This window comes from Vidua chalybeata, chromosome 2, assembly GCF_026979565.1.
Source record: "Vidua chalybeata isolate OUT-0048 chromosome 2, bVidCha1 merged haplotype, whole genome shotgun sequence".
Lineage (NCBI taxonomy): Eukaryota > Metazoa > Chordata > Aves > Passeriformes > Viduidae > Vidua > Vidua chalybeata.
This window is the reverse complement of record NC_071531.1, coordinates 85,599,408-85,627,403: the sequence shown is the minus strand read 5'-3', so window position 1 is coordinate 85,627,403 and position 27,996 is coordinate 85,599,408. Positions and strand designations below refer to the sequence as shown.

The 27,996-nt window shown below is 40.1% G+C and overlaps 2 protein-coding genes across 2 annotated transcripts; both read left to right on the top strand.

The window, feature by feature from the left end:
- Positions 1 to 2,577: 2,577 nt before the first annotated feature.
- LOC128783945 (matrilysin-like) lies at positions 2,578 to 6,914 on the top strand. The gene is made up of 6 exons (XM_053935139.1): positions 2,578 to 2,730; positions 3,286 to 3,509; positions 3,616 to 3,764; positions 5,363 to 5,488; positions 6,010 to 6,171; positions 6,710 to 6,914. The coding sequence occupies exons 1-6, from the start codon at positions 2,614 to 2,616 to the stop codon at positions 6,730 to 6,732; spliced, it is 801 nt and encodes a 266-aa protein (XP_053791114.1). The 5' UTR covers positions 2,578 to 2,613; the 3' UTR covers positions 6,733 to 6,914.
- Positions 6,915 to 10,740: 3,826 nt separating this feature from the next.
- LOC128783967 (matrilysin-like) lies at positions 10,741 to 15,105 on the top strand. The gene is made up of 6 exons (XM_053935173.1): positions 10,741 to 10,872; positions 11,428 to 11,651; positions 11,758 to 11,906; positions 13,513 to 13,638; positions 14,201 to 14,362; positions 14,901 to 15,105. The coding sequence occupies exons 1-6, from the start codon at positions 10,756 to 10,758 to the stop codon at positions 14,921 to 14,923; spliced, it is 801 nt and encodes a 266-aa protein (XP_053791148.1). The 5' UTR covers positions 10,741 to 10,755; the 3' UTR covers positions 14,924 to 15,105.
- Positions 15,106 to 27,996: the final 12,891 nt, after the last annotated feature.

Below are 27,996 nucleotides of genomic sequence, written 5' to 3'. Positions count from 1 at the left end.
CATATGGAATATTTCTTTGGAGAACTCAGGTGAATTGTCCTGGATGTGTCTCTTCCCAGCCACTTTTCCACCCAGCCTCTTCCATACAGTGTGAGAGCCAAATGTGAGCAGAGAAAGTCTTCACATTGTGGGAACACTCTTCACCAATACCCAGAGCATGGGGGTAGAGCACCATACATACTGCTATGAATAAATTTAATCAATCCCAGATAGATCCGTAACACTCACAAAGATATTTGAGCAGTTCTTGACTTGTATGAACTCTTTTGTCTGCATTCAGATTGGGCAGAATTCAGCTGAGCCTTCTGCCCAAGTCAAATGACCAAGACAGTGATCATTCACTACTGAACCATTCATTTCTACTTCACTTTTTCATCCTAGTCATGCTCAAAGGAGACTCTGGTATTACTTTTTACTCAAGTATTTTTCTCTAGAACTCAAAAGGTCTGGTGTCGATCAATGAGTTCCACACAGGATATAGTTTTATGCAGCATGCTTGATCACAGCAGGGTTACTCTCCTCAAAAATGTGACAGTATAAATTTTTCCATGGCAGTGTTGTAAGTCTTCTTAATGGAATTTACAGTAACTTCTATTATTAAATTTCTCTACAGTATTACTTTGGATCTCCTTGACCTTTGTTTATACAGGTCATACTCTCCAACACAGACACAGGTTCTCTGCTGAATACGAGTCACATGACTATGATTTTTGTGCAGGAAATTATTTTCCTGACCCATAATATTTTTATTATTCAAGACTAAGACAAAGCAATAAAGTCTGCAAAATTCACACAGCTAAATCTAAAGAAACAGAATCTGTTCCTTTTTGATATTGATCTTATTAAAATTTGATTTATTCATGCTGATTTTGAGCCCAAAGTAATGAAAATTTTTTTCACTGAATTTTTAAAATTTCCATTCAAGCCTAAAGTTCTTCAAAATCTTCTCACTTTTTTGAAAAAAAAAAAAATACCAGAGATGGCAAGCTTCCAGGAGAAAATAAAATACAGCATAGAGCTTGTCCTTTTTCATCAGGCTCTTGTGTTTAAACTCTCCTTTTTAGTTTTGCTCATAGTCGAGTCAAAGATATATGGAGGTTGCTCAACAGTCCATCAGCTCTGAAGCCCTCAGATTCCTCTTGTGTCTATGAGGAAATAAGCAGTCCCACACACTGGAGTCATGGAGTTCAAAGTGTTTTAAACTCATCCTCATCTCCGGCAACCCAGAACCTGGTCCAGATCCAACTTTATACCACAGTCAGATATAAAGGCAGCTGTTGAGGAAGAAGGAGGTGAACCTACTCCTACCAATAAAATGTTTGGATTTTTTTAAGCAAGGCTTAACATTTGGATATGGATTGATTTTCTGTAAGGTACAAAAGCATACAGAAATGATCACATGTTGGTAACTAGGCTGTTTTCAATAATAGGTGACAGTCATTCCTTTAGCAATTGTTTCAGACATTGCTGTGTACTGTAGTCCTCACCTGCATAATTCAGCTGTCTGAGGTATAGATCATCTTTCTCTGAATTGAAATTCTTTCTGATCACATCAGTCAGAAATACATTGGATACAAGCTAATAACCCACAAACACTTCCATACGCATTCAGTTATAAACATAAGAGCTCTCCTAGTGTGAGAAATATCAAACTTCTTTACCGATTTATGCACATTTTCCTTTCAGACTAAAGGTAACGTGGTCACAAAACTGCACACCCTGAGATAAAAACCATAAATCAGCCTGTGGACTGATGTTTCCAGGCCTCAAAAACTATCCAGTGGAATTCAGTGGAGTGAAGCTGGGACCAATGTTGGCATCAGGGGGCCAGGGAGGTTACAGGGTCACAGCTGCCCTGCTCTCTCAGTGCTTCATGCAGCTTTCTTAGGTTGCACTGGTACAGCAGGAGGTCTAAGATAGCTCCATATTTGCTAGGGAAAGCTCCTCTCTTTCCACTGAGAGCTTTCACCTACTCTTGTAAGTTTTATTCTATATCTAGTTCTCAAATGTAAAGAGATTCTTCTGAAAGGCCATCCCGTTTGGAAGGAAAGGGACAAAGGCACCTGATGTCCACCTAGTCTGAGAGGGTACTTTTAAAGAGCTGTCTCCTAAACTGCAGGAACCCCTGAAAGTTTACTGAACATGGCAGTGCTGTAATGGCAGTGAGACACTGCTCGCACCCATCTCCTCTCTGCCTCTACATTGACTGATACAGGCAGGCAGCCAAAGGGCTCTTGCAAAATGCCTTTGTGTATAAGGAACATGAGAAAAGCGCAGTGTGAAGTGATTACACAGTAACTGTACCGATAAAGTTACAGAAAAAGAACTTCCCTATGACCCTGTGGTTTCACTACTGGAATAATATGAAAAGAGAGAGACAAAGCTGGCTGCTAACTGTGACGTGACATCAACAGGGAAGTTACAGGAAAGATTTGTTTAATGTGATTTAATTTACATGTTAGAGTATTGAAAACATTACACTAACAAAACCAAAAAGTGAGTCACAAGCATAATTGCTGGTTGTAGCTATCAGGATCTATATAAGGGTTTTAGCTCTGGTCTTGGGAGACAGAAAGTTAAACTCTTTCTGCTGCAGCAAGGCTCCTCATCAAGATGGGCACCATGCACTACCTCCTGCTTTGTGCTGTCATCTTCCTACCTGACACTCCTGCTTTTCCAGTGCAGCCGAAACCAGAATCATGGAGCAGCATAGACCTTGAAAAAGTAAAGGTATGTTACATGGGGAGAAACACAACTACATTATTAAAAATCTGATTTTTGCTTCAGTTTGTACATTCCTTTCCTACCTGTTCATATTATCCTTGTCTTACATTACAACAACAGTTTTTGCAGACGTGATATAAAACACTTTAAACTTGCTGACTAGCTTTGCTTAGTCTTTTTTAAGACTAACTTAAAAAGACTAACTTAAAAAAGAGACCAAGTTCCAACTGGTAAATAAAGGGGAGCATGTAATTTTAAAAATATGTCAGAAATTTTATGTGTACTGTCTTAGAAGACACTAGATTTGCATGCTCAGTAAACTGTGGTAATCCTTTGAAAGGATTTCTTACATACAATGTTTCATTGCTGTTACAATTCTTTTTATATATGCTGATCTCTACTACTGGGAGAGCAGAATTTGGTAAATTGAAATGGAAAGTTACAATTAAAACTAGACATGGACGATACAGGATGATGAGACCACTCAAACAAATGTAAAATGCAATTACCAAAACATCACAGATATATGTATTAATCTTTATTTTCCCTCTCTTCTTCCAGGGATATCTTGATAAATTCTTTCCAATTCTGGCAAAAACACAAAACCTAAGTATAGAAGAAAGGATTAAAGAAATGCAGAAGTTTTTCCACCTGACTGTAACTGGAAAATTAGACACAGAAACAGAAGGAATAATGAAAATGCCCAGATGTGGTATGCCTGATGTAGCAGAATATCAAACATTCCCTGGAACTCCAAGATGGAAAAAGACACATTTAACTTACAAGTAAGTGATGTTTCAGGTTTTCTGGGGAAGAGGATTGCTTTGTATATAAGTAGGTGGATTTCCTTCACTGATTAAATGAAATTAACCTGGTCTTCTTTGCTGACAGGATTCTCAATTATACACCTGATCTACACAGAAGGAAAGTGGATGATGCAATTAAAAGGGCATTGATGGTATGGAGTGATGTGACTCCACTGCAATTCCGAAGAGTCGACGCAGGCCATGCAGACATTGAGATTAGATTTGCACGTCGTGGTGAGAATACCTGTCCTTTTTAAAATACAATGGTCCATATTTTACTCAAAGCATTCTTTTTTATTGCCATAGCTTTCAGAAAGAACAAAGAGTTTGGAATCAAATCAAAGTCTGCATAAATTTTATCTTCTTTATATCTTGTCACCAAATTTCTATGTTATGATTCAGTTTTACTTGTATAAAAGAGTTAGAAAAATCCTTTCAGAGTCACAGCTGTGAATGAAGGGAGAATTCAGCTCCAGTATGAGACACTTGAATTTAGATGTTCAAGGCTCTTTTTGCCTTGATAAAATGGGCAAACTACTGGGAAGAGCTCTGTAGAGCAAATCAGCAGGTTCTGAAGACCCAGCCTCCACAGGCTGGATTCAAGCAGGTTAAGGCACGTTTACCTAGGCCTAGACCTAGCCTGGTTCCCAGACTGGGGTGCATTATGGTTGGCCATAGAAAGTGTCTTCTGGTTGATTTGCTTCTAGAAGGAATCGAATGTTGCATCCCAAGATTGCACCAAGGTGCAGCAGCCAAAGCGTGGTAAGTGGGGCAGAGCAGAAGTCACTTCAGAAGTCCATCTGTGATCTGGAGTAGTCTATGGATGTAGCCCTACCTTGAACTTGTGCCTGGCATGTAAACTGACAGCTTAGATCAACTAAATGTCTACTGACTTGTTCTCTAGATCCATTGACAATAATTGCTAGTGCTCCACTGACTGTTAGTGAAGATCAGACACCTGGCTTGCAAGCAGATGAGCACCAAAATGTCCAAAGCCTGTGTGTCACTGATGGGAAGAACATTATGGTGCCATAAAGCGGTGACCTAATGTCCCAGTCAAAGGCAGAAATTATGCTGCAAGCTGGAATAGGTTTTAACCCCATGTCACACACTAAGATTAGGTCTCTTCTGCCTGTGTTAGTTGTGCCCCAAGGGCCATCCACATGGTCTGGGGGAAAGGACACAGGATGGCATCTGATTTCCCTACTGCTCCTCAGTAAAGTCAGAGACTCACTACGAGGGAGAGGGAAATTTTCAAAGTTGGTTCAACTCTGATCCAGCTCTTGCTCTCAAAGTAGGAAACAGTAATATTCCACCTGCACTGTGACAGAAGTAGATAATAGACTATACCTCAAGGCTGGGAATAAATGAACTTATCTCTTCAGAAACAAGGTTATCTATCCCAAATCACCATCCACACTAAAATCAGTGCAAGTGAGAAGGTCTACAACTAATATTGCCCAGCACTTTTCAACATCAAATGCATTCACACATTAACAACAGTGGGGTCACTAAGGATTTATTCTGAAATAATCTCTGATTGGTGCATCAGGACCACACTTCTGACAAAAGCTCAGGGAAAATATATTCAGCTCTTCCTGAAACACGCTGCCGACTGAACTATCAAATACAAGACTTGAATTAAGTCATGAATTTGGAGAGTGTTTCCCTAAGCCTCACTTCTCATTTTCAGAGCCTTGCTGCCATTGGAAAATTTTTTTAAGGATTGGCAGCCAGCAAAACTAGCACAAACCAACAGCATGCTTTTCTATTTGCTGAAGTTCAATATGACAACGGATCTCATTGATGACACTGATTTATTTCAAATGCAGAGCATGGTGACGGAGCTCCTTTTGATGGAAGAGGTGGCACGCTGGCCCATGCGTTTGCACCTGGAGAAGGGATTGGAGGAGATGCTCACTTTGATGATGATGAAAAATGGTCAGATTTCAATCGAGGTAAAGCTCACAGGTGCAGACGAAAAGGAAAGGCAAATATTGTACATGTTGCAAGAACACAGCCACAGGAAGTGCTTTCAATTTCATCCTTCAGTATTACTTCAGCACTAACATTTCTTGTCAACTACCATTTAAGTACTAGGGCTTCATTACTATGAGCACCTACGTAATGCCTGTTCTGTCCATCATTTAAAGCACTTTTTGCAGACTAAACAAGGACTCTGAGCCCTTGTTGCCTACATAAATTGCGCAAAGGTAAATTGACTTGCTTCTAGGAATGAGGTTGACAAAAAGCAGAGTCCAAAAGAGACTCAGGGTCTCTAGATGCATAGGCAAGGAATCAGTAGTTTTTTAATAAAATCTTACCATTATATATGAAACTTCAACAATAATGGACCAAAAGCCTGGAGTTTCATTCCAAGATGGATTGAAATATACAAATTCTCCTGCACTTTCAATTAATTGATTTCAAAAAGTAATGCCATACCTTTAACAAACATTTATGGGCTTCTATGTTGCAGATGTCAATTTGTTCCTTGTTGCTGCTCATGAATTTGGCCATTCTTTGGGACTTGCTCATTCCAATGTCCGTGGAGCTCTGATGTACCCCCTCTACTCATATCAGAACCCACAAACCTTCAGACTTCCAGCCGATGACAGGAGAGGAATTCAGAAGTTATACGGTAAACTCATGATTAAACTTGATTTTCAAGACAAAACGTGCTGGGGTACAGCTTTCACTCTCCCTGATTGCAAGGGCCTCATCATGTTACAAAAAAGAAAGAAAGCAAACAAACTTGGGAAAAACCAACTCCTGCATACTCTGTCCACTCACAATGTTTCCTCTGTAGCCTGTTCCCACTGCAACCAAGAGGAGACAAAGCAGCAGTGCATGGCTTGCTGCTCTGTCCTCCCACACACCTGCATTCTGCCAAGCAAATCCTGTGGCCCTTGCTCTGCAAATGAGCTCTTTCAGTGAGTGGTGTTCCTGGCAGGAAAGGACACGTCCTGTGCCACTCACCAAGTCCAGTACAGGCAGAAACCCCTCAGCAACAGGGGAACATAACTAGAATTGACCCCACAGGACACAATTTGTCAGGTTTGCTTTTCTTTAGGCACCACCCAAGTCGGGGCATGCTAGAGGAACACAAGGAATAAAACACAGTTGTCTGCATTGTCAGTTTTAAGTAGGGTCTCTGTCTTTGTGCTCCTTTTCCACAGGGAAAAAGCCATCAAACTCTTGAAGAAAGTGCTTAATGAAGACCCAAGAATTCACATCTCGTTGTTCTGGTGTTCCAAAACAATTTTAATCCTCCAGCTAATTAACGTGGTAAATTCCTGGGCTGCATTTTCTCTCCCTGAATTTTTATAATGATTTATTTGCACTTTACACAATTTCACCTAATAAAAAGAATAATAAAAATAAGTATGCTCTGTTTTCTTAGGTTTTCTTTTTTCTTCTGGCATTTCACTGAGGCATTAAGTTACTCCTACATGCATGATAGACAGACAGACAAGTATCTTTGTGAACAGGTTTATAGGCACCTAAAGAGCCCAACTGATGTAAGAACGGAACAGGGTTTGTTCTTACGTCAGTGGCTTGCTTTCAATTCCCATGCATGTCCTGCCACTTCACACTATTGACTCCTCAGAATCAGGAGTGCTTCCCATATGGCTCACACATAGAGGAGGTCTCCACAGTGCTTCCTTCAGTATGGGCTGGGACGTTTTCCCAAAGGGAAAAGCTTTTCATCATCACGTCCTCCCTGGCTTTCCAGAGAAGTAGGTTTGAGAAGCAGTGGACTGCGATTCCCATTGTCCTCTCTGATAGACAAACTCCCTTGGGTATTTTTAAATGTATTTTAAAAAAAAAGAAAATATGGAAAAAAAGAAAGAAACAAGAAAAAACCCTCAGGGATTCTCCCAAGGATTTTCAAAATCTTCAGAACTCGGAAGGTAGAAGGTGTATTTATTAATAGTTTCCAACAGATGGCTCCCTGCGCACAGAGATCAGGGAACGTGGTGCTTACACAACGCAACTCGGAGAACACACAACGACTCTGAGAGCAAATAAATCAACATTGTGACCAGTGACTATTAAACTAATACAGTGGATGCTTACAAAAGATTTGGTTTAACATGCTCTGGTCAGATATGTTGTTATCTCAACCCTTCCTGCCTCGTGTTGTGTGGTCCAAAAAGGACTGACACTCTTTAACCCGACAGGTAACCAAACACCACACTCACTCCACTCCCATCAGTGGGATGGGGAGAGAAATGCAGAAAAAAAAGGTAAAATATATGGGTAGAGACAAACGCAATTCAATAAGACAGAAAAAGAAGGAGAAATAATAATAAACAACAACCTCAAAAATAAGAAAGTAAAAGAAAGTAGAAGAAAAAAGAAGGAAGAAAAGGAAAAAGAGGAGAAAGAAGAAGAAGAAGAGGAAGAAGACGAAAACGAAGAAGACAAAAATGAAGAAGGCGAAGAAGAAGAAGAAGAAGAAGAAGAAGAAGAAGAAGAAGAAGAAGAGAAATAGGAATATACAGAGCAAATGATGCACAATGCAGTTGCTCACCACCCACAGACCAATGCCCAGGCAGTGCCCAAGCAGAAACCTCTGGCCAGCTTTCCCGCTAGTTTATACACCAAATATGACATCCTGTGGTATGCAATATCTCTCTGGCCAGTTTGGGTCCCAGCTGTGTCCCCTTCCAGCTTCTTATACATCCCAGCCTTCCCATTGCTGGGATGCTGTGAGAAGCTGAATGGTCCTCACTGAATGTAAAGGCTGCTCAGCATCACCCAAAGCATCACTGCAATATCAAGGTTAGTTTGAAAATGCTCCCATCACTTACCAGCCATTTCTTCCACACAAAGCTCAAAGATGAAGTAGCTGGTGCTAAGTGTGGACATTATTCTGATGGCACAGGTGTCTTCGAGTGTGAGAAAAATCTTGAAGCCACAGCATGGAGGGTCAGATACAATCTGTATTAAAGGCTATGAAGAAGGGCTCTATAGACTGTGTGGATGCTCAATCCACTTGGGTTGATCTTGGGGGTCCTGGAAAGATGCAGTGTTGACAGAAAGAACCCCCTGTTCCCTTGGCCAAAGTCCCCACGGGGAACAAAGCACAAAACAGAGACACACCATGCTCTTTATCAAGCTCAAGTCACTTGCTCAAGCTTCAAAAAGAGAAAACAGCCAAAGAAGACAGGCTTTATCAAAGACTGTGCAGAAAAAAAACCCACTCCTAAGGCCACACAGAACAATTCATGTACAGTGCTGGAGAAGGCACGCTACCAAATGAAGCCAGGAGAACAAATACTTGACTGAAAGTAGCAGGTTTGTTTTCTAGTGTACAATTAACACCCTTATGAAGTGTATTCCTAGGAATACTGTCCTGGCAATGGGACACAGCTGGGAGACAGCTTCCTGTGACCACGAGGTGACTGGCCAGCAGTAGGGCCAGCACAGGTGGCAGTGAGGCACCTTTGTGTCTTGAAGGACCCATCTCAAGAGAGGCAGCAGCACCAAGTTAGCATCACCACAGCAAGTGAAATAAAATAGAAGCCAGGAATTTTGTCCTCAGAGACAGCCTCTGATGAGGCTGCCAGCAGCATTTTACTTCTTGTTGAGCTCCTATTGCCTTTCCATTCCCATAGGGGACCTCTCCTTCGGGGAAAAGCGCTGCCATCGGCACACCTAACCCCGCTAAGCAGATGTGAACTGTGCAGTATTTGCCTCCGCCTAGTGGCACAGCTCAGCAAACTGCACTGGCTTTGCACCCTGTTGTAAAGTGGGTCTTGCCTGCAAGCACACAGCTGGGCAGGTACTACCACACATGCCATCGCTGGGGGAAATGGGGGACCACAGCAGATTTAGCAAACTTCCTTCTTCCCTTTATCCCACTGCATCCTGTGTCAGTTTTTACATGCTCTCTCTAACACACATCTAGGCACCTTATGTTACTCAAATGGCAACTCATCCCTCCTTTTCCATACCAAAGGAAAAAAAGGCTCACCACAGCATATTTTGGTGGGTTGGGTATTTGACTTTTTTGCCTGCTTTTCCTACTGTTCTTTTAAATAAAATGATCTTTAAATGCATCCTTGCTGTTCCAGATAGTACAACAAACAGCAAATGAATTCTCAAACGCGTTAACATTTTGCATGGGTCCTTTGACCGTGCACATTTAAAGGATAAGCTCTACTCCTGCACTATCTAGAAAAGCTATTCTGGCCACTTACCCAGTCACTTAGGTACCCTGAGCCCACTCCATCAACACAGACTGATATTGTGAGAGGGCAAAAGCAGTACCTGCTATACCTGGTATTAACAAGGGTATAAGATCTCAGAAAAATAAAATCAATGACATAAGCAGCCTTAGCAATGCTTGTGAAAGCTGTCACACATAAAAAGTCCACAGATATCCGATGGGAAAGACCCAATGAGATGCAAAAGCGTAAGTATGCCCTGCCCCAGTGATGTCCTCTTGAATTTTTCTTCACAGTGTAAACTGCAAATTTAATCCCAAATCTTTAATTGTCAAATTTAAGCATTTGAAGATACCTTTTCCAGCAATGCCAGTATGAAGTTGCTCCATTGACATCAATGGAATTATTTCGGATACATTTATTAGAGTAAAAATCTTAGCAAAGGACTAGAGAAAATGTTATCTGTTTTGCCTATTTTTACAGCAGGAACCACCACAAGCCAGAGAGCTACAAGTAATCACTGTTAGCTGGAGAAGGCTGAGGAAAATTATTAAGGGGTGAAAATTATTACAGGTTTTTATCAGCCCTAAAAACAAAGTTAACAGACAATCAAACAGGAATCAAAGAGAGAAGCAGTAGGCTGCTCAGATATATAGAAAAATACGGAAATCTATCCACAACAGGGAAACAGAAAACATTAGAGGTCCTCTACTTGGCTGCATGAAATGTTCTGACAGAGCTGCTGTACTTTGGGCGGTGAGAGAGTCAGTATTTCTTGCAACTCAAAAAGCAACACAATCCCAGTTAAACATTGTGGATGCTTTTCAAAGAAAAAGGATGTATTTTTACATAGCAAGCAATTCACTTGCGAAATTTGTTGAGAGCATATTCAAGGGAACTGGTGACACAAATTCATAAATAGAATTTAGAAAATGAGTCACATGTACAATTGCTGGTTGGAGCTATCTGGATGTATATAAGGGTTTTAGCTCTGGTCTTGGGAGACAGAAAGTTAAACTCTTCCTGCTTCAGCAAGGCTCCTCATCAAGATGGGCACCATGCACTACCTCCTGCTTTGTGCTGTCATCTTCCTACCTGACACTCCTGCTTTTCCAGTGCAGCCGAAACCAGAATCATGGAGCAGCATAGACCTTGAAAAAGTAAAGGTATGTTACATGGGGAGAAACACAACTACATTATTAAAAATCTGATTTTTGCTTCAGTTTGTACATTCCTTTCCTACCTGTTCATATTATCCTTGTCTTACATTACAACAACAGTTTTTGCAGACGTGATATAAAACACTTTAAACTTGCTGACTAGCTTTGCTTAGTCTTTTTTAAGACTAACTTAAAAAGACTAACTTAAAAAAGAGACCAAGTTCCAACTGGTAAATAAAGGGGAGCATGTAATTTTAAAAATATGTCAGAAATTTTATGTGTACTGTCTTAGAAGACACTAGATTTGCATGCTCAGTAAACTGTGGTAATCCTTTGAAAGGATTTCTTACATACAATGTTTCATTGCTGTTACAATTCTTTTTATATATGCTGATCTCTACTACTGGAAGAGCAGAATTTGGTAAATTGAAATGGAAAGTTACAACTAAAACTAGACATGGACGATACAGGATGATGAGACCACTCAAACAAATGTAAAATGCAATTACCAAAACATCACAGATATATGTATTAATCTTTATTTTCCCTCTCTTCTTCCAGGGATATCTTGATAAATTCTTTCCAATTCTGGCAAAAACACAAAACCTAAGTATAGAAGAAAGGATTAAAGAAATGCAGAAGTTTTTCCACCTGACTGTAACTGGAAAATTAGACACAGAAACAGAAGGAATAATGAAAATGCCCAGATGTGGTATGCCTGATGTAGCAGAATATCAAACATTCCCTGGAACTCCAAGATGGAAAAAGACACATTTAACTTACAAGTAAGTGATGTTTCAGGTTTTCTGGGGAAGAGGATTGCTTTGTATATAAGTAGGTGGGTTTCCTTCACTGATCAAATGAAATTAACCTGGTCTTCTTTGCTGACAGGATTCTCAATTATACACCTGATCTACACAGAAGGAAAGTGGATGATGCAATTAAAAGGGCATTGATGGTATGGAGTAATGTGACTCCACTGCGATTCCGAAGAGTCTACGCGGGCCATGCAGACATTGAGATTAGATTTGCACGTCGTGGTGAGAATACCTGTCCTTTTTAAAATACAATGGTCCATATTTTACTCAAAGCATTCTTTTTTATTGCCATAGCTTTCAGAAAGAACAAAGAGTTTGGAATTAAATCAAAGTCTGCATAAATTTTATCTTCTTTATATCTTGTCACCAAATTTCTATGTTATGATTCAGTTTTACTTGTATAAAAGAGTTAGAAAAATCCTTTCAGAGTCACAGCTGTGAATGAAGGGAGAATTCAGCTCCAGTATGAGACACTTGAATTTAGATGTTCAAGGCTCTTTTTGCCTTGATAAAATGGGCAAACTACTGGGAAGAGCTCTGTAGAGCAAATCAGCAGGTTCTGAAGACCCAGCCTCCACAGGCTGGATTCAAGCAGGTTAAGGCACGTTTACCTAGGCCTAGACCTAGCCTGGTTCCCAGACTGGGGTGCATTATGGTTGGCCATAGAAAGTGTCTTCTGGTTGATTTGCTTCTAGAAGGAATCGAATGTTGCATCCCAAGATTGCACCAAGGTGCAGCAGCCAAAGCGTGGTAAGTGGGGCAGAGCAGAAGTCACTTCAGAAGTCCATCTGTGATCTGGAGTAGTCTATGGATGTAGCCCTACCTTGAACTTGTGCCTGGCATGTAAACTGACAGCTTAGATCAACTAAATGTCTACTGACTTGTTCTCTAGATCCATTGACAATAATTGCTAGTGCTCCACTGACTGTTAGTGAAGATCAGACACCTGGCTTGCAAGCAGATGAGCACCAAAATGTCCAAAGCCTGTGTGTCACTGATGGGAAGAACATTATGGTGCCATAAAGCGGTGACCTAATGTCCCAGTCAAAGGCAGAAATTATGCTGCAAGCTGGAATAGGTTTTAACCCCATGTCACACACTAAGATTAGGTCTCTTCTGCCTGTGTTAGTTGTGCCCCAAGGGCCATCCACATGGTCTGGGGGAAAGGACACAGGATGGCATCTGATTTCCCTACTGCTCCTCAGTAAAGTCAGAGACTCACTACGAGGGAGAGGGAAATTTTCAAAGTTGGTTCAACTCTGATCCAGCTCTTGCTCTCAAAGTAGGAAACAGTAATATTCCACCTGCACTGTGACAGAAGTAGATAATAGACTATACCTCAAGGCTGGGAATAAATGAACTTATCTCTTCAGAAACAAGGTTATCTATCCCAAATCACCATCCACACTAAAATCAGTGCAAGTGAGAAGGTCTACAACTAATATTGCCCAGCAATATATTTTCAACATCAAATGCATTCACACATTAACAACAGTGGGGTCGAGCATTAAGGATTTATTCTGAAATAATCTCTGATTGGTGCCTCAGGACCACACTTCTGACAAAAGCTCAGGGAAAATATATTCAGCTCTTCCTGAAACATGCAGCCGACTGAACTATCAAATACAAGACTTGAATTAAGTCATGAATTTGGAGGGTGTTTCCCTAAGCCTCACTTCTCATTTTCAGAGCCTTGCTGCCATTGGAAGATTTTTTTAAGGATTGGCAGCCAGCAAAACTAGCACAAACCAACAGCATGCTTTTCTATTTGCTGAAGTTCAATATGACAACGGATCTCATTGATGACACTGATTTATTTCAAATGCAGAGCATGGTGACGGAGCTCCTTTTGATGGAAGAGGTGGCACGCTGGCCCATGCGTTTGCACCTGGAGAAGGGATTGGAGGAGATGCTCACTTTGATGATGATGAAAAATGGTCAGATTTCAATCGAGGTAAAGCTCACAGGTGCAGACGAAAGGGAAAGGCAAATATTGTACATGTTGCAAGAATACAGCCACAGGAAGTGCTTTCAATTTCATCCTTCAGTATTACTTCAGTACTAACATTTCTTGTCAACTACCATTTAAGTACTAGGGCTTCATTACTATGAGCACCTACGTAATGCCTGTTCTGTCCATCATTTAAAGCACTTTTTGCAGACTAAACAAGGACTCTGAGCCCTTGTTGCCTACATAAATTGCGCAAAGGTAAATTGACTTGCTTCGAGGAATGAGGTTGACAAAAAGCAGAGTCCAAAAGAGACTCAGGGTCTCTAGATGCATAGGCAAGGAATCAGTAGTTTTTTAATAAAATCTTACCATTATATATGAAACTTCAACGATAATGGATCAAAAGCCTGGAGTTTCATTCCAAGATGGATTGAAATATACAAATTCTCCTGCACTTTCAACCAACTGGATTTCAAAACGTAATTTGTACCAATCTTACTAAATCAACTGAAAATCAATTGTATTTCATACCTTTAACATCCATTTATGGGCTTCTACATTGCAGGCACCAATTTGTTCCTTGTTGCTGCTCATGAATTTGGCCATTCTTTGGGACTTGCTCATTCCAATGTCCGTGGAGCTCTGATGTACCCTTTCTACTCGTATTATGACCCACGAACCTTCAGACTTCCGGCCGATGACAGGAGAGGAATTCAGAAGTTATACGGTAAACTCATGATTAAACTTGATTTTCAAGACAAAACGTGCTGGGGTACAGCTTTCACTCTCCCTGATTGCAAGGGCCTCATCATGTTACCAAAAAGAAAGAAAGCAAACAAACTTGGGAAAAACCAACTCCTGCATACTCTGTCCACTCACAATGTTTCCTCTGTAGCCTGTTCCCACTGCAACCAAGAGGAGACAAAGCAGCAGTGCATGGCTTGCTGCTCTGTCCTCCCACACACCTGCATTCTGCCAAGCAAATCCTGTGGCCCTTGCTCTGCAAATGAGCTCTTTCAGTGAGTGGTGTTCCTGGCAGGAAAGGACACGTCCTGTGCCACTCACCAAGTCCAGTACAGGCAGAAACCCCTCAGCAACAGGGGAACATAACTAGAATTGACCCCACAGGACACAATTTGTCAGGTTTGCTTTTTCTTAGGCACCACCCAAGTCGGGGCATGCTAGAGGAACACAAGGAATAAAACACAGTTGTCTGCATTGTCAATTTTAAGTAGGGTCTCTGTCTTTGTGCTCCTTTTCCACAGGGAAAAAGCCATCAAACTCTTGAAGAAAGTGCTTAATGAAGACCCAAGAATTCACATCTCATTGTTCTGGTGTTCCAAAACAATTTTAATCCGCCAGCTAATTAACGTGGTAAATTCCTGGGCTGCATTTTCTCTCCCTGAATTTTTATAATGATTTATTTGCACTTTACACAATTTCACCTAATAAAAAGAATAATAAAAATAAGTATGCTCTGTTTTCTTAGGTTTTCTTTTTTCTTCTGGCATTTCACTGAGGCATTAAGTTACTCCTACATGCATGATAGACAGACAGACAAGTATCTTTGTGAACAGGTTTATAGGCACCTAAAGAGCCCAACTGATGTAAGAACGGAACAGGGTTTGTTCTTACGTCAGTGGCTTGCTTTCAATTCCCATGCATGTCCTGCCACTTCACACTATTGACTCCTCAGAATCAGGAGTGCTTCCCATATGGCTCACACATAGAGGAGGTCTCCACAGTGCTTCCTTCAGTATGGGCTGGGACGTTTTCCCAAAGGGAAAAGCTTTTCATCATCACGTCCTCCCTGGCTTTCCAGAGAAGTAGGTTTGAGAAGCAGTGGACTGCGATTCCCATTGTCCTCTCTGATAGACAAACTCCCTTGGGTATTTTTAAATGTATTTTAAAAAAAAGAAAATATGGAAAAAAAGAAAGAAACAAGAAAAAACCCTCAGGGATTCTCCCAAGGATTTTCAAAATCTTCAGAACTCGGAAGGTAGAAGGTGTATTTATTAATAGTTTCCAACAGATGGCTCCCTGCGCACAGAGATCAGGGAACGTGGTGCTTACACAACGCAACTCGGAGAACACACAACGACTCTGAGAGCAAATAAATCAACATTGTGACCAGTGACTATTAAACTAATACAGTGGATGCTTACAAAAGATTTGGTTTAACATGCTCTGGTCAGATATGTTGTTATCTCAACCCTTCCTGCCTCGTGTTGTGTGGTCCAAAAAGGACTGACACTCTTTAACCCGACAGGTAACCAAACACCACACTCACTCCACTCCCATCAGTGGGATGGGGAGAGAAATGCAGAAAAAAAAGGTAAAATATATGGGTAGAGACAAACGCAATTCAATAAGACAGAAAAAGAAGGAGAAATAATAATAAACAACAACCTCAAAAATAAGAAAGTAAAAGAAAGTAGAAGAAAAAAGAAGGAAGAAAAGGAAAAAGAGGAGAAAGAAGAAGAAGAAGAGGAAGAAGACGAAAACGAAGAAGACAAAAATGAAGAAGGCGAAGAAGAAGAAGAAGAAGAAGAAGAAGAAGAAGAAGAAGAAGAAGAAGAAGAAGAAGAAGAAGAAGAAGAAGAAGAGAAATAGGAATATACAGAGCAAATGATGCACAATGCAGTTGCTCACCACCCACAGACCAATGCCCAGGCAGTGCCCAAGCAGAAACCTCTGGCCAGCTTTCCCGCTAGTTTATACACCAAATATGACATCCTGTGGTATGCAATATCTCTCTGGCCAGTTTGGGTCCCAGCTGTGTCCCCTTCCAGCTTCTTATACATCCCAGCCTTCCCATTGCTGGGATGCTGTGAGAAGCTGAATGGTCCTCACTGAATGTAAAGGCTGCTCAGCATCACCCAAAGCATCACTGCAATATCAAGGTTAGTTTGAAAATGCTCCCATCACTTACCAGCCATTTCTTCCACACAAAGCTCAAAGATGAAGTAGCTGGTGCTAAGTGTGGACATTATTCTGATGGCACAGGTGTCTTCGAGTGTGAGAAAAATCTTGAAGCCACAGCATGGAGGGTCAGATACAATCTGTATTAAAGGCTATGAAGAAGGGCTCTATAGACTGTGTGGATGCTCAATCCACTTGGGTTGATCTTGAGGGTCCTGGAAAGATGCAGTGTTGACAGAAAGAACCCCCTGTTCCCTTGGCCAAAGTCCCCACGGGGAACAAAGCACAAAACAGAGACACACCATGCTCTTTATCAAGCTCAAGTCACTTGCTCAAGCTTCAAAAAGAGAAAACAGCCAAAGAAGACAGGCTTTATCAAAGACTGTGCAGAAAAAAAACCCACTCCTAAGGCCACACAGAACAATTCATGTACAGTGCTGGAGAAGGCACGCTACCAAATGAAGCCAGGAGAACAAATACTTGACTGAAAGTAGCAGGTTTGTTTTCTAGTGTACAATTAACACCCTTATGAAGTGTATTCCTAGGAATACTGTCCTGGCAATGGGACACAGCTGGGAGACAGCTTCCTGTGACCACGAGGTGACTGGCCAGCAGTAGGGCCAGCACAGGTGGCAGTGAGGCACCTTTGTGTCTTGAAGGACCCATCTCAAGAGAGGCAGCAGCACCAAGTTAGCATCACCACAGCAAGTGAAATAAAATAGAAGCCAGGAATTTTGTCCTCAGAGACAGCCTCTGATGAGGCTGCCAGCAGCATTTTACTTCTTGTTGAGCTCCTATTGCCTTTCCATTCCCATAGGGGACCTCTCCTTCGGGGAAAAGCGCTGCCATCGGCACACCTAACCCCGCTAAGCAGATGTGAACTGTGCAGTATTTGCCTCCGCCTAGTGGCACAGCTCAGCAAACTGCACTGGCTTTGCACCCTGTTGTAAAGTGGGTCTTGCCTGCAAGCACACAGCTGGGCAGGTACTACCACACATGCCATCGCTGGGGGAAATGGGGGACCACAGCAGATTTAGCAAACTTCCTTCTTCCCTTTATCCCACTGCATCCTGTGTCAGTTTTTACATGCTCTCTCTAACACACATCTAGGCACCTTATGTTACTCAAATGGCAACTCATCCCTCCTTTTCCATACCAAAGGAAAAAAAGGCTCACCACAGCATATTTTGGTGGGTTGGGTATTTGACTTTTTTGCCTGCTTTTCCTACTGTTCTTTTAAATAAAATGATCTTTAAATGCATCCTTGCTGTTCCAGATAGTACAACAAACAGCAAATGAATTCTCAAACGCGTTAACATTTTGCATGGGTCCTTTGACCGTGCACATTTAAAGGATAAGCTCTACTCCTGCACTATCTAGAAAAGCTATTCTGGCCACTTACCCAGTCACTTAGGTACCCTGAGCCCACTCCATCAACACAGACTGATATTGTGAGAGGGCAAAAGCAGTACCTGCTATACCTGGTATTAACAAGGGTATAAGATCTCAGAAAAATAAAATCAATGACATAAGCAGCCTTAGCAATGCTTGTGAAAGCTGTCACACATAAAAAGTCCACAGATATCCGATGGGAAAGACCCAATGAGATGCAAAAGCGTAAGTATGCCCTGCCCCAGTGATGTCCTCTTGAATTTTTCTTCACAGTGTAAACTGCAAATTTAATCCCAAATCTTTAATTGTCAAATTTAAGCATTTGAAGATACCTTTTCCAGCAATGCCAGTATGAAGTTGCTCCATTGACATCAATGGAATTATTTCGGATACATTTATTAGAGTAAAAATCTTAGCAAAGGACTAGAGAAAATGTTATCTGTTTTGCCTATTTTTACAGCAGGAACCACCACAAGCCAGAGAGCTACAGGTAATCACTGTTAGCTGGAGAAGGCTGAGGAAAATTATTAAGGGGTGAAAATTATTACAGGTTTTTATCAGCCCTAAAAACAAAGTTAACAGACAATCAAACAGGAATCAAAGAGAGAAGCAGTAGGCTGCTCAGATATACAGAAAAATACGGAAATCTATCCACATCAGGGAAATAGAAAACATTAGAGGTCCTCTACTTGGCTGCATGAAATGTTCTGACAGAGCTGCTGTACTTTGGGTGGTGAGAGAGTCAGTATTTCTTGCAACTCAAAAAGCAACACAATCCCAAGTAAATGTTCTGGAATATTTTACATAAAGAGGGATGTACATTTTTACATAGCAAGCAATTCAGTTATGGAATTCATTAACACAGTCTATTCAATGACTGTGGTGACCCAAATCCATAAATGTCCTTTAAAATATTTAGATCTATTTATGTAGGCTAACAGCTACTAAGCATGAGGGTATGGTAGTAAATGGTGCCTCACTCTTTTCCTGAATAACAAGGAAGGATTCATCTAAATTTCCCCAGTTGTGCTGAAATTGCAAGACTTACTGTAGGGAAAAGGAAGCATCTTGTCTACAAAGGCTGTTTAAGGAGTGCATCTAACATTTTAGTGACTGCCTCGCATTAGAAGATCACCTGGATCTACTTATCTACCAAGATTTCAAGTTCTTTTCAGAATCACTGTCCCACCACCAAGGCACACCATCCTGTTCCAAAGGCCACAATGAGGCTGAAAGGAATCTGTGGTACTACTGTGGGCTTTCTCTAGATGAATTCTTGCCTCAAAGCAGAGATATCTAGGAGCAAAGTAAGGTGGTGCCAAAAAAGCAGTTTGCGTTCTACACCAATGAACACAGTTCAGGCATGAGTTACAGAACATAGTATGAGTAAGCATACTGACAGGAATGCCAAGAGCATGAGAAGGCCTTTCCATTAACTGCTGTTGGTGCAAAAATCCTGAATGTAAAACTCAATCTCTAATGTTAAATATCTTTTATTTTCAATTACAGGACAGCATCATGGTAGTGCTCCTGATTGCATACTACTTTAGACAATTAATTCACTCCAAGTTCAACCAGTGCTCTGAAATGAATGGTATCCCAAAAAAAAAAAGAATTTTTACAAAAATGAGATTTGTAAAAGATCAAAAACAATGTTCTTGTCATTTGTGACTGGACAGAGGATCAGGAAAAGCCTGAATCAGTACAGTCTCATATTTCCTTAAAGGGAATCACTCCCATTATAATCATAGTATTTATGACTAACAGAGCCTTTCTTTCTCAAGATGTTTACAACAACTCACAGCAGCTAAGGATGAAAGGGAAAAATATTACAAAATACATTAAGAGATTTCCTAGTGTTACTTTAATGCTCCCAATGCTGCTCTATTTTTGAATATTTGGGGGAATATGCAGTATGAACTGACATTGTTTTGAAATAGAAAAGTATATAATAATGGTGCTGCTGTTGGTGATTTGGCTTAGCAGAGACATTTTTGCCTCAAAATTCTTGTAATATTTTCTACAGGTTCCAAATACAGATAGAAAGAGCAGTAGAAGAGGTGGGAAAGAATCATAATGAGTTGAATTTAACTGTTTCTCTCTGGTTATGTTATTTTCTTCATTCATACATTCATTGCCAGAAATAGGAATGAGGATTGATTCTTTGCATAAAAATATTAAAGCTTTTGCCTCCTGGGAGCAAAAAGTTAGGTAATAATTTGAGCAGAAGTCAAAATGCTGACACTACTCTAATATTGGAACAATATTCTTTTAAGTGTGCCTTAACTTTGCAAATAAAACTAAACCACTAAGAGTTCCCCTCAAGATAATTTTCCAAACCATTTTCCAGGATCATTCAGTCCTGATTCAAAAAGATATAATTTTGACAGTGAATAGAATACTATATTATAATAAGAAATATGATCAAGGAAGAAATCACTTCTCTTATTCATGTTTGCTGTGGCTATAAAGCAGAGTGTTTGTATCATATCACAATCAGGCTACTACCATAGTTACAACAGCTCAGAGTTCATACACATTGTAAATCATCATCAAAAGAGAATGGATAATTAATGGTCAGTACTTTCCACTGACCTATTTGCTCCCACAAGATGATGTCTACAGTGCAGAAATGTGGATGTGGGATGCTCTGTACACATTCCCTGTAGGTAAAACCAGGAATGAGACCACCTATTTGGAAGCGTCTGCCAGCTGTGCAGATCTAAGCTGCTTGCCAGGTCAGCTCAATCATTTCTCCATGTTCTCTCATACAACCTTTAGAAAAGCCCACACAAATTCCACCCCCATTACACTGCCCATCTTCACATTCTGGTTTAACACTGGGTTTCAACAAAAATGTGCTCAGGAATCCAGCATACCTATCACTTAAAGCACTAATCCTAACCTTTGCACGCTGTCATCCTGAAATTTTTATTAACCTGCTATCTCTTAGCTCTAATTTCTGTTGTAAATCTTTCAGTTGCTACCTGTGCTTTCATCATGCTTATATGGTATCTAAAATGATTGGCCCTCAGCTCTGTTTGTTTGGCCTCCTTGTTATTACAGAAGAGGAAGCAGTAAAAAATAATATTCACCCCTTTCCCACAAATTAATTATATGCTAGAAGTAGTACTTCAGCACTAGTTTATCTACAATGTAAAAAATCACCTAGCAAGAACTTCAGTGTGAATACCCTGGAAGTGCCTGATCAGATCAAACACATTGTTTTAAAAGGATCCTGTAACCAGAGTATTTTTGTCAACTTAACTGACATTCCTCCAGGCACCTGTAGCCTCTGCGCTTTGCATGTAAAATGTTGGCACTATATCTATTTGAATAAAATATATTGCAGTGCAATCTACTCGCCCATTCTGAGAATACCACATTTTTTTCACATCTTTGATCCCATTTATCATGCATGAGATCAAAGTTTTATTTTACCAAGCAAATAATGCAAAGAACCAGCATAAAAGTAACCAGAAGTTTTATAAACCAAACTTTAAGTGCCTAAATGCATTTTTTATTCAAGCAGTAATTTAAAAAGTTGAAGAAGAAACATTACCTCGTAATCTGTGCTATCAGAAAGGTACAAACTGTGAGAGTTACATTATACCCTGTTGGCACTTCATTTTTAGGCTATATCTATAAAGCACAAGAGAAAGTACCATCCTTGTAATTACTTCAAATTTAATTTCAGGTATCAGATTATATAAACCATGCATTCCCAAACTGATGTGCATCATCCACAGCCACAGATGCTTCAAAGTGTACCTGCTTCAGCATGGGCTGCAATCCCTTCCATAATCACTGCCATAGACGCTTTGAGATATGTTCTGCTGGGGACTTGGCCATGGCCACAGGTGTTTCAGGGTGTCCTGCTCTTGAATGGATTCATCCACAGGTCACAGTCCCTTCAATTCAAGTTCCCACTGGAGTTCCAGCCTGTCCAGCACAGCCATACAGACAGCAGCAATGCCTGGGCCATCTGCCAGCCCAGACACGTTTCCATTGCTGTCATCAAACTGTTCCCAGGCACAGTAGTCAGATGATAACCAGCAAAACACTACAGCAAGCAGAAAAAAGTAAAAATCAGCCATTAATGAGAACTGGGCTCTAATATACTGTCAGGCAAGCAAGAACAGGGCCCTGTCAATCAATAGCTGAATAGCAAGAAGAGCTGTTAATTCAATCTCGCACATTCCACTGAAATCAGTCGTTACCTCAAACCCTTTGAGCCCCCCATAGGTGTCAGAAATGACTGTTGTCATTTAGCCTCAGAGGACTCCCAGGAATTTGTGTCAGCAGAAGACTTAAATGAAAAAAGTGAGATTAAGAGAAGATGGATGTACAGGCAACCACAGTGAAAAGCTCAGATATTTGGAAAAGCTGTCTCAAAGTACTAAGAGTTACTGACGGAAAACAGTTTCTTGTGATACTGGATTTTGCCTTCTTGAATCCTGCAGCGCATTTTTTCAATTCAGGACCAAAGACTGATATTTCACCTGGCTGGTTGAGGAGAATGTGTTTTCCAGCTACTTTGTGTCATTGCTACAGTTATTGGCCCATGTGCGTCAATATTGTGGTGCTCACAATGAGAACTGTGTCAAAACCCCAAACGAGTTTGAAGCTCACAAACTCTTAATTCCCCTAAAGGTGACCCAATCTGCCAAACAAAATGATGGCCTGACCAAACTAATGCCAGTATAACTATTTCATCTTACTATCATGGTAGATATGAGGAGAAACAGAAGTAAATCCTCTGGAATCTAAAACATTTACAAAATGAAGACTCACATTGCAGGGTACTGCAGCAGTGCCCTAGTTCACTTGCATTTTCATAGCAACAACAGACATATCCGCAGTCTTTGCTAAAAAGACATCAGTCATAATTGCTATCTGGAAAAAAGGATCAGTTGAAGTGGATGAAAGCATTTTAAGACCATCAATACTGAAAGCAAGGAACTTGCTTTTAAAAAGGATCCTGTGTCTAGAGTATTTTTGTCAACTTGACTGACATTCCTCCAGGCACCTGTAGCTTCTGCACTTCACATGTAAAATGTTGCCACTGTACCTATTTGAATAAAATATATTGCAGTGCAATATATTTTGATATAAATATATAAATATATATAAATATGAGTATATTTATAATATACTCATCCATTCTGAGAATACCATAGTTGCCACTACAAAAGCAAGGAACTCTATGGCAGACATAATTTACAGATTTTTCAGCTGCTAATTCACAAACAGTATTTCTTGCTTTCAGAAAGAGTTTGGTCTGCGCTTTATACACCAGGACTGATTCATTTTCTTGACTGTTTTTCCTCAACAGAAGTAAGAATAAACAAGAACATATATGAAACCTATTAGAAATTCCATCTTATTTCAGGATACTCAATAACATTAAAAATAAAAAATTATGAAAAAAAAGGAAAAACTTGGCAGCCCTGTGGTTGAAGTAGACTGCTCAATGCTGCCTTCCTTGTAATGCACTGTCACAGAGTGCTAAGCTCTGAATTAATACAGTCTAAAGTTAAGAATTCTTTGCAGCTGATCTAGAAAGCTTGGCTATTTAAAAATAAAAACAATTACATCTTTTACTAATCAGCAAACACTTTTAAAGGAAGCAAAAGGACTGCAAAGCAAACTTATTAGACTGTGAACAATGCATTGGTCATACAAAAATTATATAATGATTTTTTTCAAATAGAAAAAGAGACATCTGAATGTTAGAGACTGAGATCTTAGTGAAGATCAGATAGAATAAGCCAGGCTCGGCAGAGAAAACCTGATCTTGGGAATTTTTGAGTGCTTTAACTGTGGAGTTTTAATGTAGCTGTTTTTTTAAAGAAATTTTGTATTTTTCTGGGCCTTCCATCAGCCCTGGCTCCCCCAGTGCTGAGGTGGCTGGGTCACAGTGGGCAGAATGTTGGTAGTGGCTGTGGCAAGGGCCATGAGTCAGTGGGATGAGGCAGGAGGCAGAGTTCAACTTGTGGCATGTAGGCTCCATGCAGACCTCAGGACAGGGTCATTTCATTTCAAGTCCACAGCTGGGATGTTTTCTTCTCTGTCTCTGCAGGTTTTCACATAAGGCTGTTAAAGGAAAACATTTCACTGTCTTACATTTTTTCTCCTAGAAAACACCCACTGGGCATGAAATGCCCTATAGATTCATCTGAAGATGCATATGGCTGCTATTCTGGATTTATTAATTGCAATATATCCATATAGTGCATGAAATCCAGGGCAGACTTTATTAAACAGTTAAATCGTTTTCCTCCAGTATTTCATTATATCGATTTTAACCCTCTTTGAATTCTCAGAAACTCATAAATCTAAGTCAATGACAACAAGACAATACTGGTATTTTATAAAATATATTGACAACTTCCCAAAGTCAATCTAAGTTTTGACATGGCATGTAAGACAATTTTTTATTATTCAGGTGTCTCTGCAGTAGATTATGTCATGAGAGCTGGCACAGCACTCTTTTAATTCCTGCTTAGTTGAATCTTGTTTGCCATATTTCTATGATTATTTTATTGTTTATTTGAATAAAAAGAATAACAGAAATATTTGATTAAAAGAGACTGCTAATCAGATAATACAATGCAACTAACACAAAGAAAGAGAATACTGTCTAAAGGAGACTCACAGACTTACACTGGGAATTAAACCATCTGTTGTTTTCTTTCCTTGCCCTCTGCTATGATTTTTCAAGGCACACCCCTCCCAGAAATGCCACTGCATAGAAAAAAAGTGCATAAAAATCATGTTCTTCAAAGCCAAGTGTGACACCCTCATGTCACTCAAAATGTTGAGAAAAGAGATAAAACAAAAGGACTGATGCAAAAAGATCTGTCAGATAAATATTAGTCATGTTTCCAAATCACACTCTGAAATAGCTTTTTACCTTTTTAGTTGCAAGGACATGCCAACCTGTGAGACGACACATACTACAGCTCCTAGTAAGCTTAACAATTGCATCAGACCTAATCAGACTGGGTTCAGGATTTTTGTTATCAGGATCAGTACAAATAGAGGCCAGAAGCAGTAGCAGCAAGACTTCATCATATTCCACTAAGAGCATCCATCCCAAAGCAAAGAGTTTACTTGGCCACCCTGTCAATGCAATTTTAATTTGTCATTTTGCCCATTTTACCCATTTGCATTATCCAGCTCCTCTGGACTCTGACAAGATCAGTAAAAGCTGCTTGCCCCACTTATTTTTAAATAACATAATCATAATTTAATATTACTTTGCTATTAGTTCTTATAATAATAAATATAAGTTTTCTTATTATATCTACTGTTTCTTCAATCTGTGTGTTTGCTCAAGAAAGGAAAAGTAGGAATCCTCCCCAAATTCAACACAATATTTGGCTGGAGAAAAAAGGATAAGTATTATTTTCCAGAATATAAATATATTCAGAAACAGAAATATAAAGGAAGCACAATTTTTATTGAATTGTCTTCTGCAGACTCTTCTGGTCCCTATTTGAAACCACTTTCTGTCTAATTTTTGATTTTTTTTTCCTCAGTAAATGGCCTTGATGTTATTAATTTTCTAGTAAATTTGCAATGAGGTCAGATTAGTGTCTCACTTTTTTTCACAAAAATTAACACAGCAATATGCTCATAACAGCCATGGATGAATGAGTAATGGAGAGCACTAGGATCCTCCTCCTTCCCAAACACAAGAGAAGAAACCAAAAATTAAAAAAAACTCAGTGAGCACAAGCCAGCCTCAGCTCCAGTACAAGTACAAGAGAGCTAAATACTCCTTGCAACAGCAGCAGTCATGCAGGTCAGTCATGACCTGCAAAGGCCAGAATTAGGGCTCAGGCTCTTTTTGAGCTGATGAAATAGTAATAATGCAAAGGCAAACCAACAGATCGGTAAGAAAGTCAGGATAGTTTTAGCAATGGACACTGTAAGGTGCTGATGCTTCATGTGGCCACTGCTTCTTAAAAAATATGGCTAATCCTGCTTATGTCAATATAATTTAGAACTTAATTCCTTACTTAAAAAAAAAAAAAACATTGCATGAAGAAACCCAGATTTGCTAATGGTCTGTATTAAGGAGATTGACACTTTGATCGACCTGTATTCTTATCTCTCCTTCTACAAAGCTCAAGTGCTAACTTTGTGTTGCCAAGAAGCAAGGATTAAAGTTGCCCTTGCTAGTATTTCTGCAAAACCTGTTGCATGTTCCTGTCTTTTCCTGATTGAAATACTTTCCTCTAAGCTAGCAGTGTTGCTCTAACTCCAACATCTAAGAATATAAAAATTACATGGGATGTGAAGCAAGGTGTCACCTATTATGTTTGGAATAAGGCATTTTGGAGTGGAGAATAAAAACTAATTTAAAAGTGAGATCTGTACAGAGCAGACATCAAGCCAAGTACAGCCTGGGAGTGACCGCTGTGGTTGTAACTTAAATTAACATTCCTTAAGAGAGTAAGACAGCTCATCAAGTATGTCAGCTAGGAGAGATGACAGATGACAGTGAACTCCCATGGCACAACAATGGCTTACTAGCTGATGGGATGTACAGAAAACTACAGTGCTCATAAAACTTTTACTGATCAAATACTGAGTCCACCGTTTTGAATACTGACTGGAATTGGTATTTTGGGTTCCCAGGTTTGCCTTTGTAGGTCTTTCCTGATGACCAGGTTTCACATGTGAATAAAAATAGTTTTCCTTCTTCAAGCTGGATGTTTCTCATTTTTCACTGATCATCCTTGTGAGTTAACCCTATGCTGGACCTGTTTTGTTTCACCTTCACCATCTCCCCAAAGCCATTTTGTCATCTCATGGATAAAATGGATCTGAGATGTTTATGTTTAGGATGTTTAGGTTGTTGACAATTCTGTTGTGAGGCTTTAATTTATCATCCTTGTGTGAATGTCCTAGAAGTTACACATCTTCCTCAACAAGGAAAGAACAACTCTTACCAATCAAGGACATTCCTCTAAGAGGTCAGATTGTACCTCTGAAAGAACTGCCTTCAGGCAGTTCCTGTCAGGGCTCTGAGTGCTCTGGCAAGCCTAAACTGGTAATAACAAGCCCTGATCAACCTCACCTGTGACCTCCATGCACATGTCTATGCTCATTCATCCAGCAGCTCTATTTCACCTCTTGCCTGAGCTGCAGTACAGCTGTGCCTATCCCCAGCTGTCCTGATTTAGAGACTGGTTTTGCTAAAGGGACTCCAGACTGACAAAGGTGGTAGCCTTATATAATTTTCACTCGAGTGACATTAGACTTATGACATAGCCTTGTTTCTAAGCCCTCTCCTGCTGTTCTTTCCCAACTGGACTCCCAAGATCAAGCTCATCACCTTGACTGTTGTTGGACCCTGTCACTATCACCATCCTGCCCTGCTCAGCTCCTATGGAACTGCACCAGGTGTGGTTACCCTCAGGACCCATTCTCACTGCTCCCTGCCATTGGATATCATACAAAATTGAGGGGGAAAAGACTCCTCTCACCAATCTTATCTTTATGTGGGAATCTATATGGGAAATCATTATTTACACCATGTACCAAATAAGTTTTACCAGAATGTTTCCTTCTCAGTGTAGGAACAACTTCCAGCTACCATAACACTTTGCCAGAAATTCACCTCCCACAGAACAACAAACACCAGAATGAAACAAGACCACACAAAGCAATCAACACAAGAACTTCCAGCACCTCTGCCTTTACACAGCAAAGATCCTGTGCAATTGTGCAACTGTGCCTCAGTACCTGCTAACTCATCACTTCTAGGTTAGCTACACTCCTATCTCCCACAATCCCATGACTGCTCTTTGTTCCATCTATCTTAACTACTCTTTTCCTGCAGATACACAAGTTAAACAATGTTAATTAGGATGTTCCCAAATAAATTGTTTCCACTCTGGTTAAGCCTGATGATCACTGGAGTTGTGCAAGAGCTGAAAGACTTAGATATGTTAAAGATACAGATATATCTTATATAAATATATAACCTCTAAATGTATGTTAGTTTAATAAATTACCATTGTTTTTCTCACT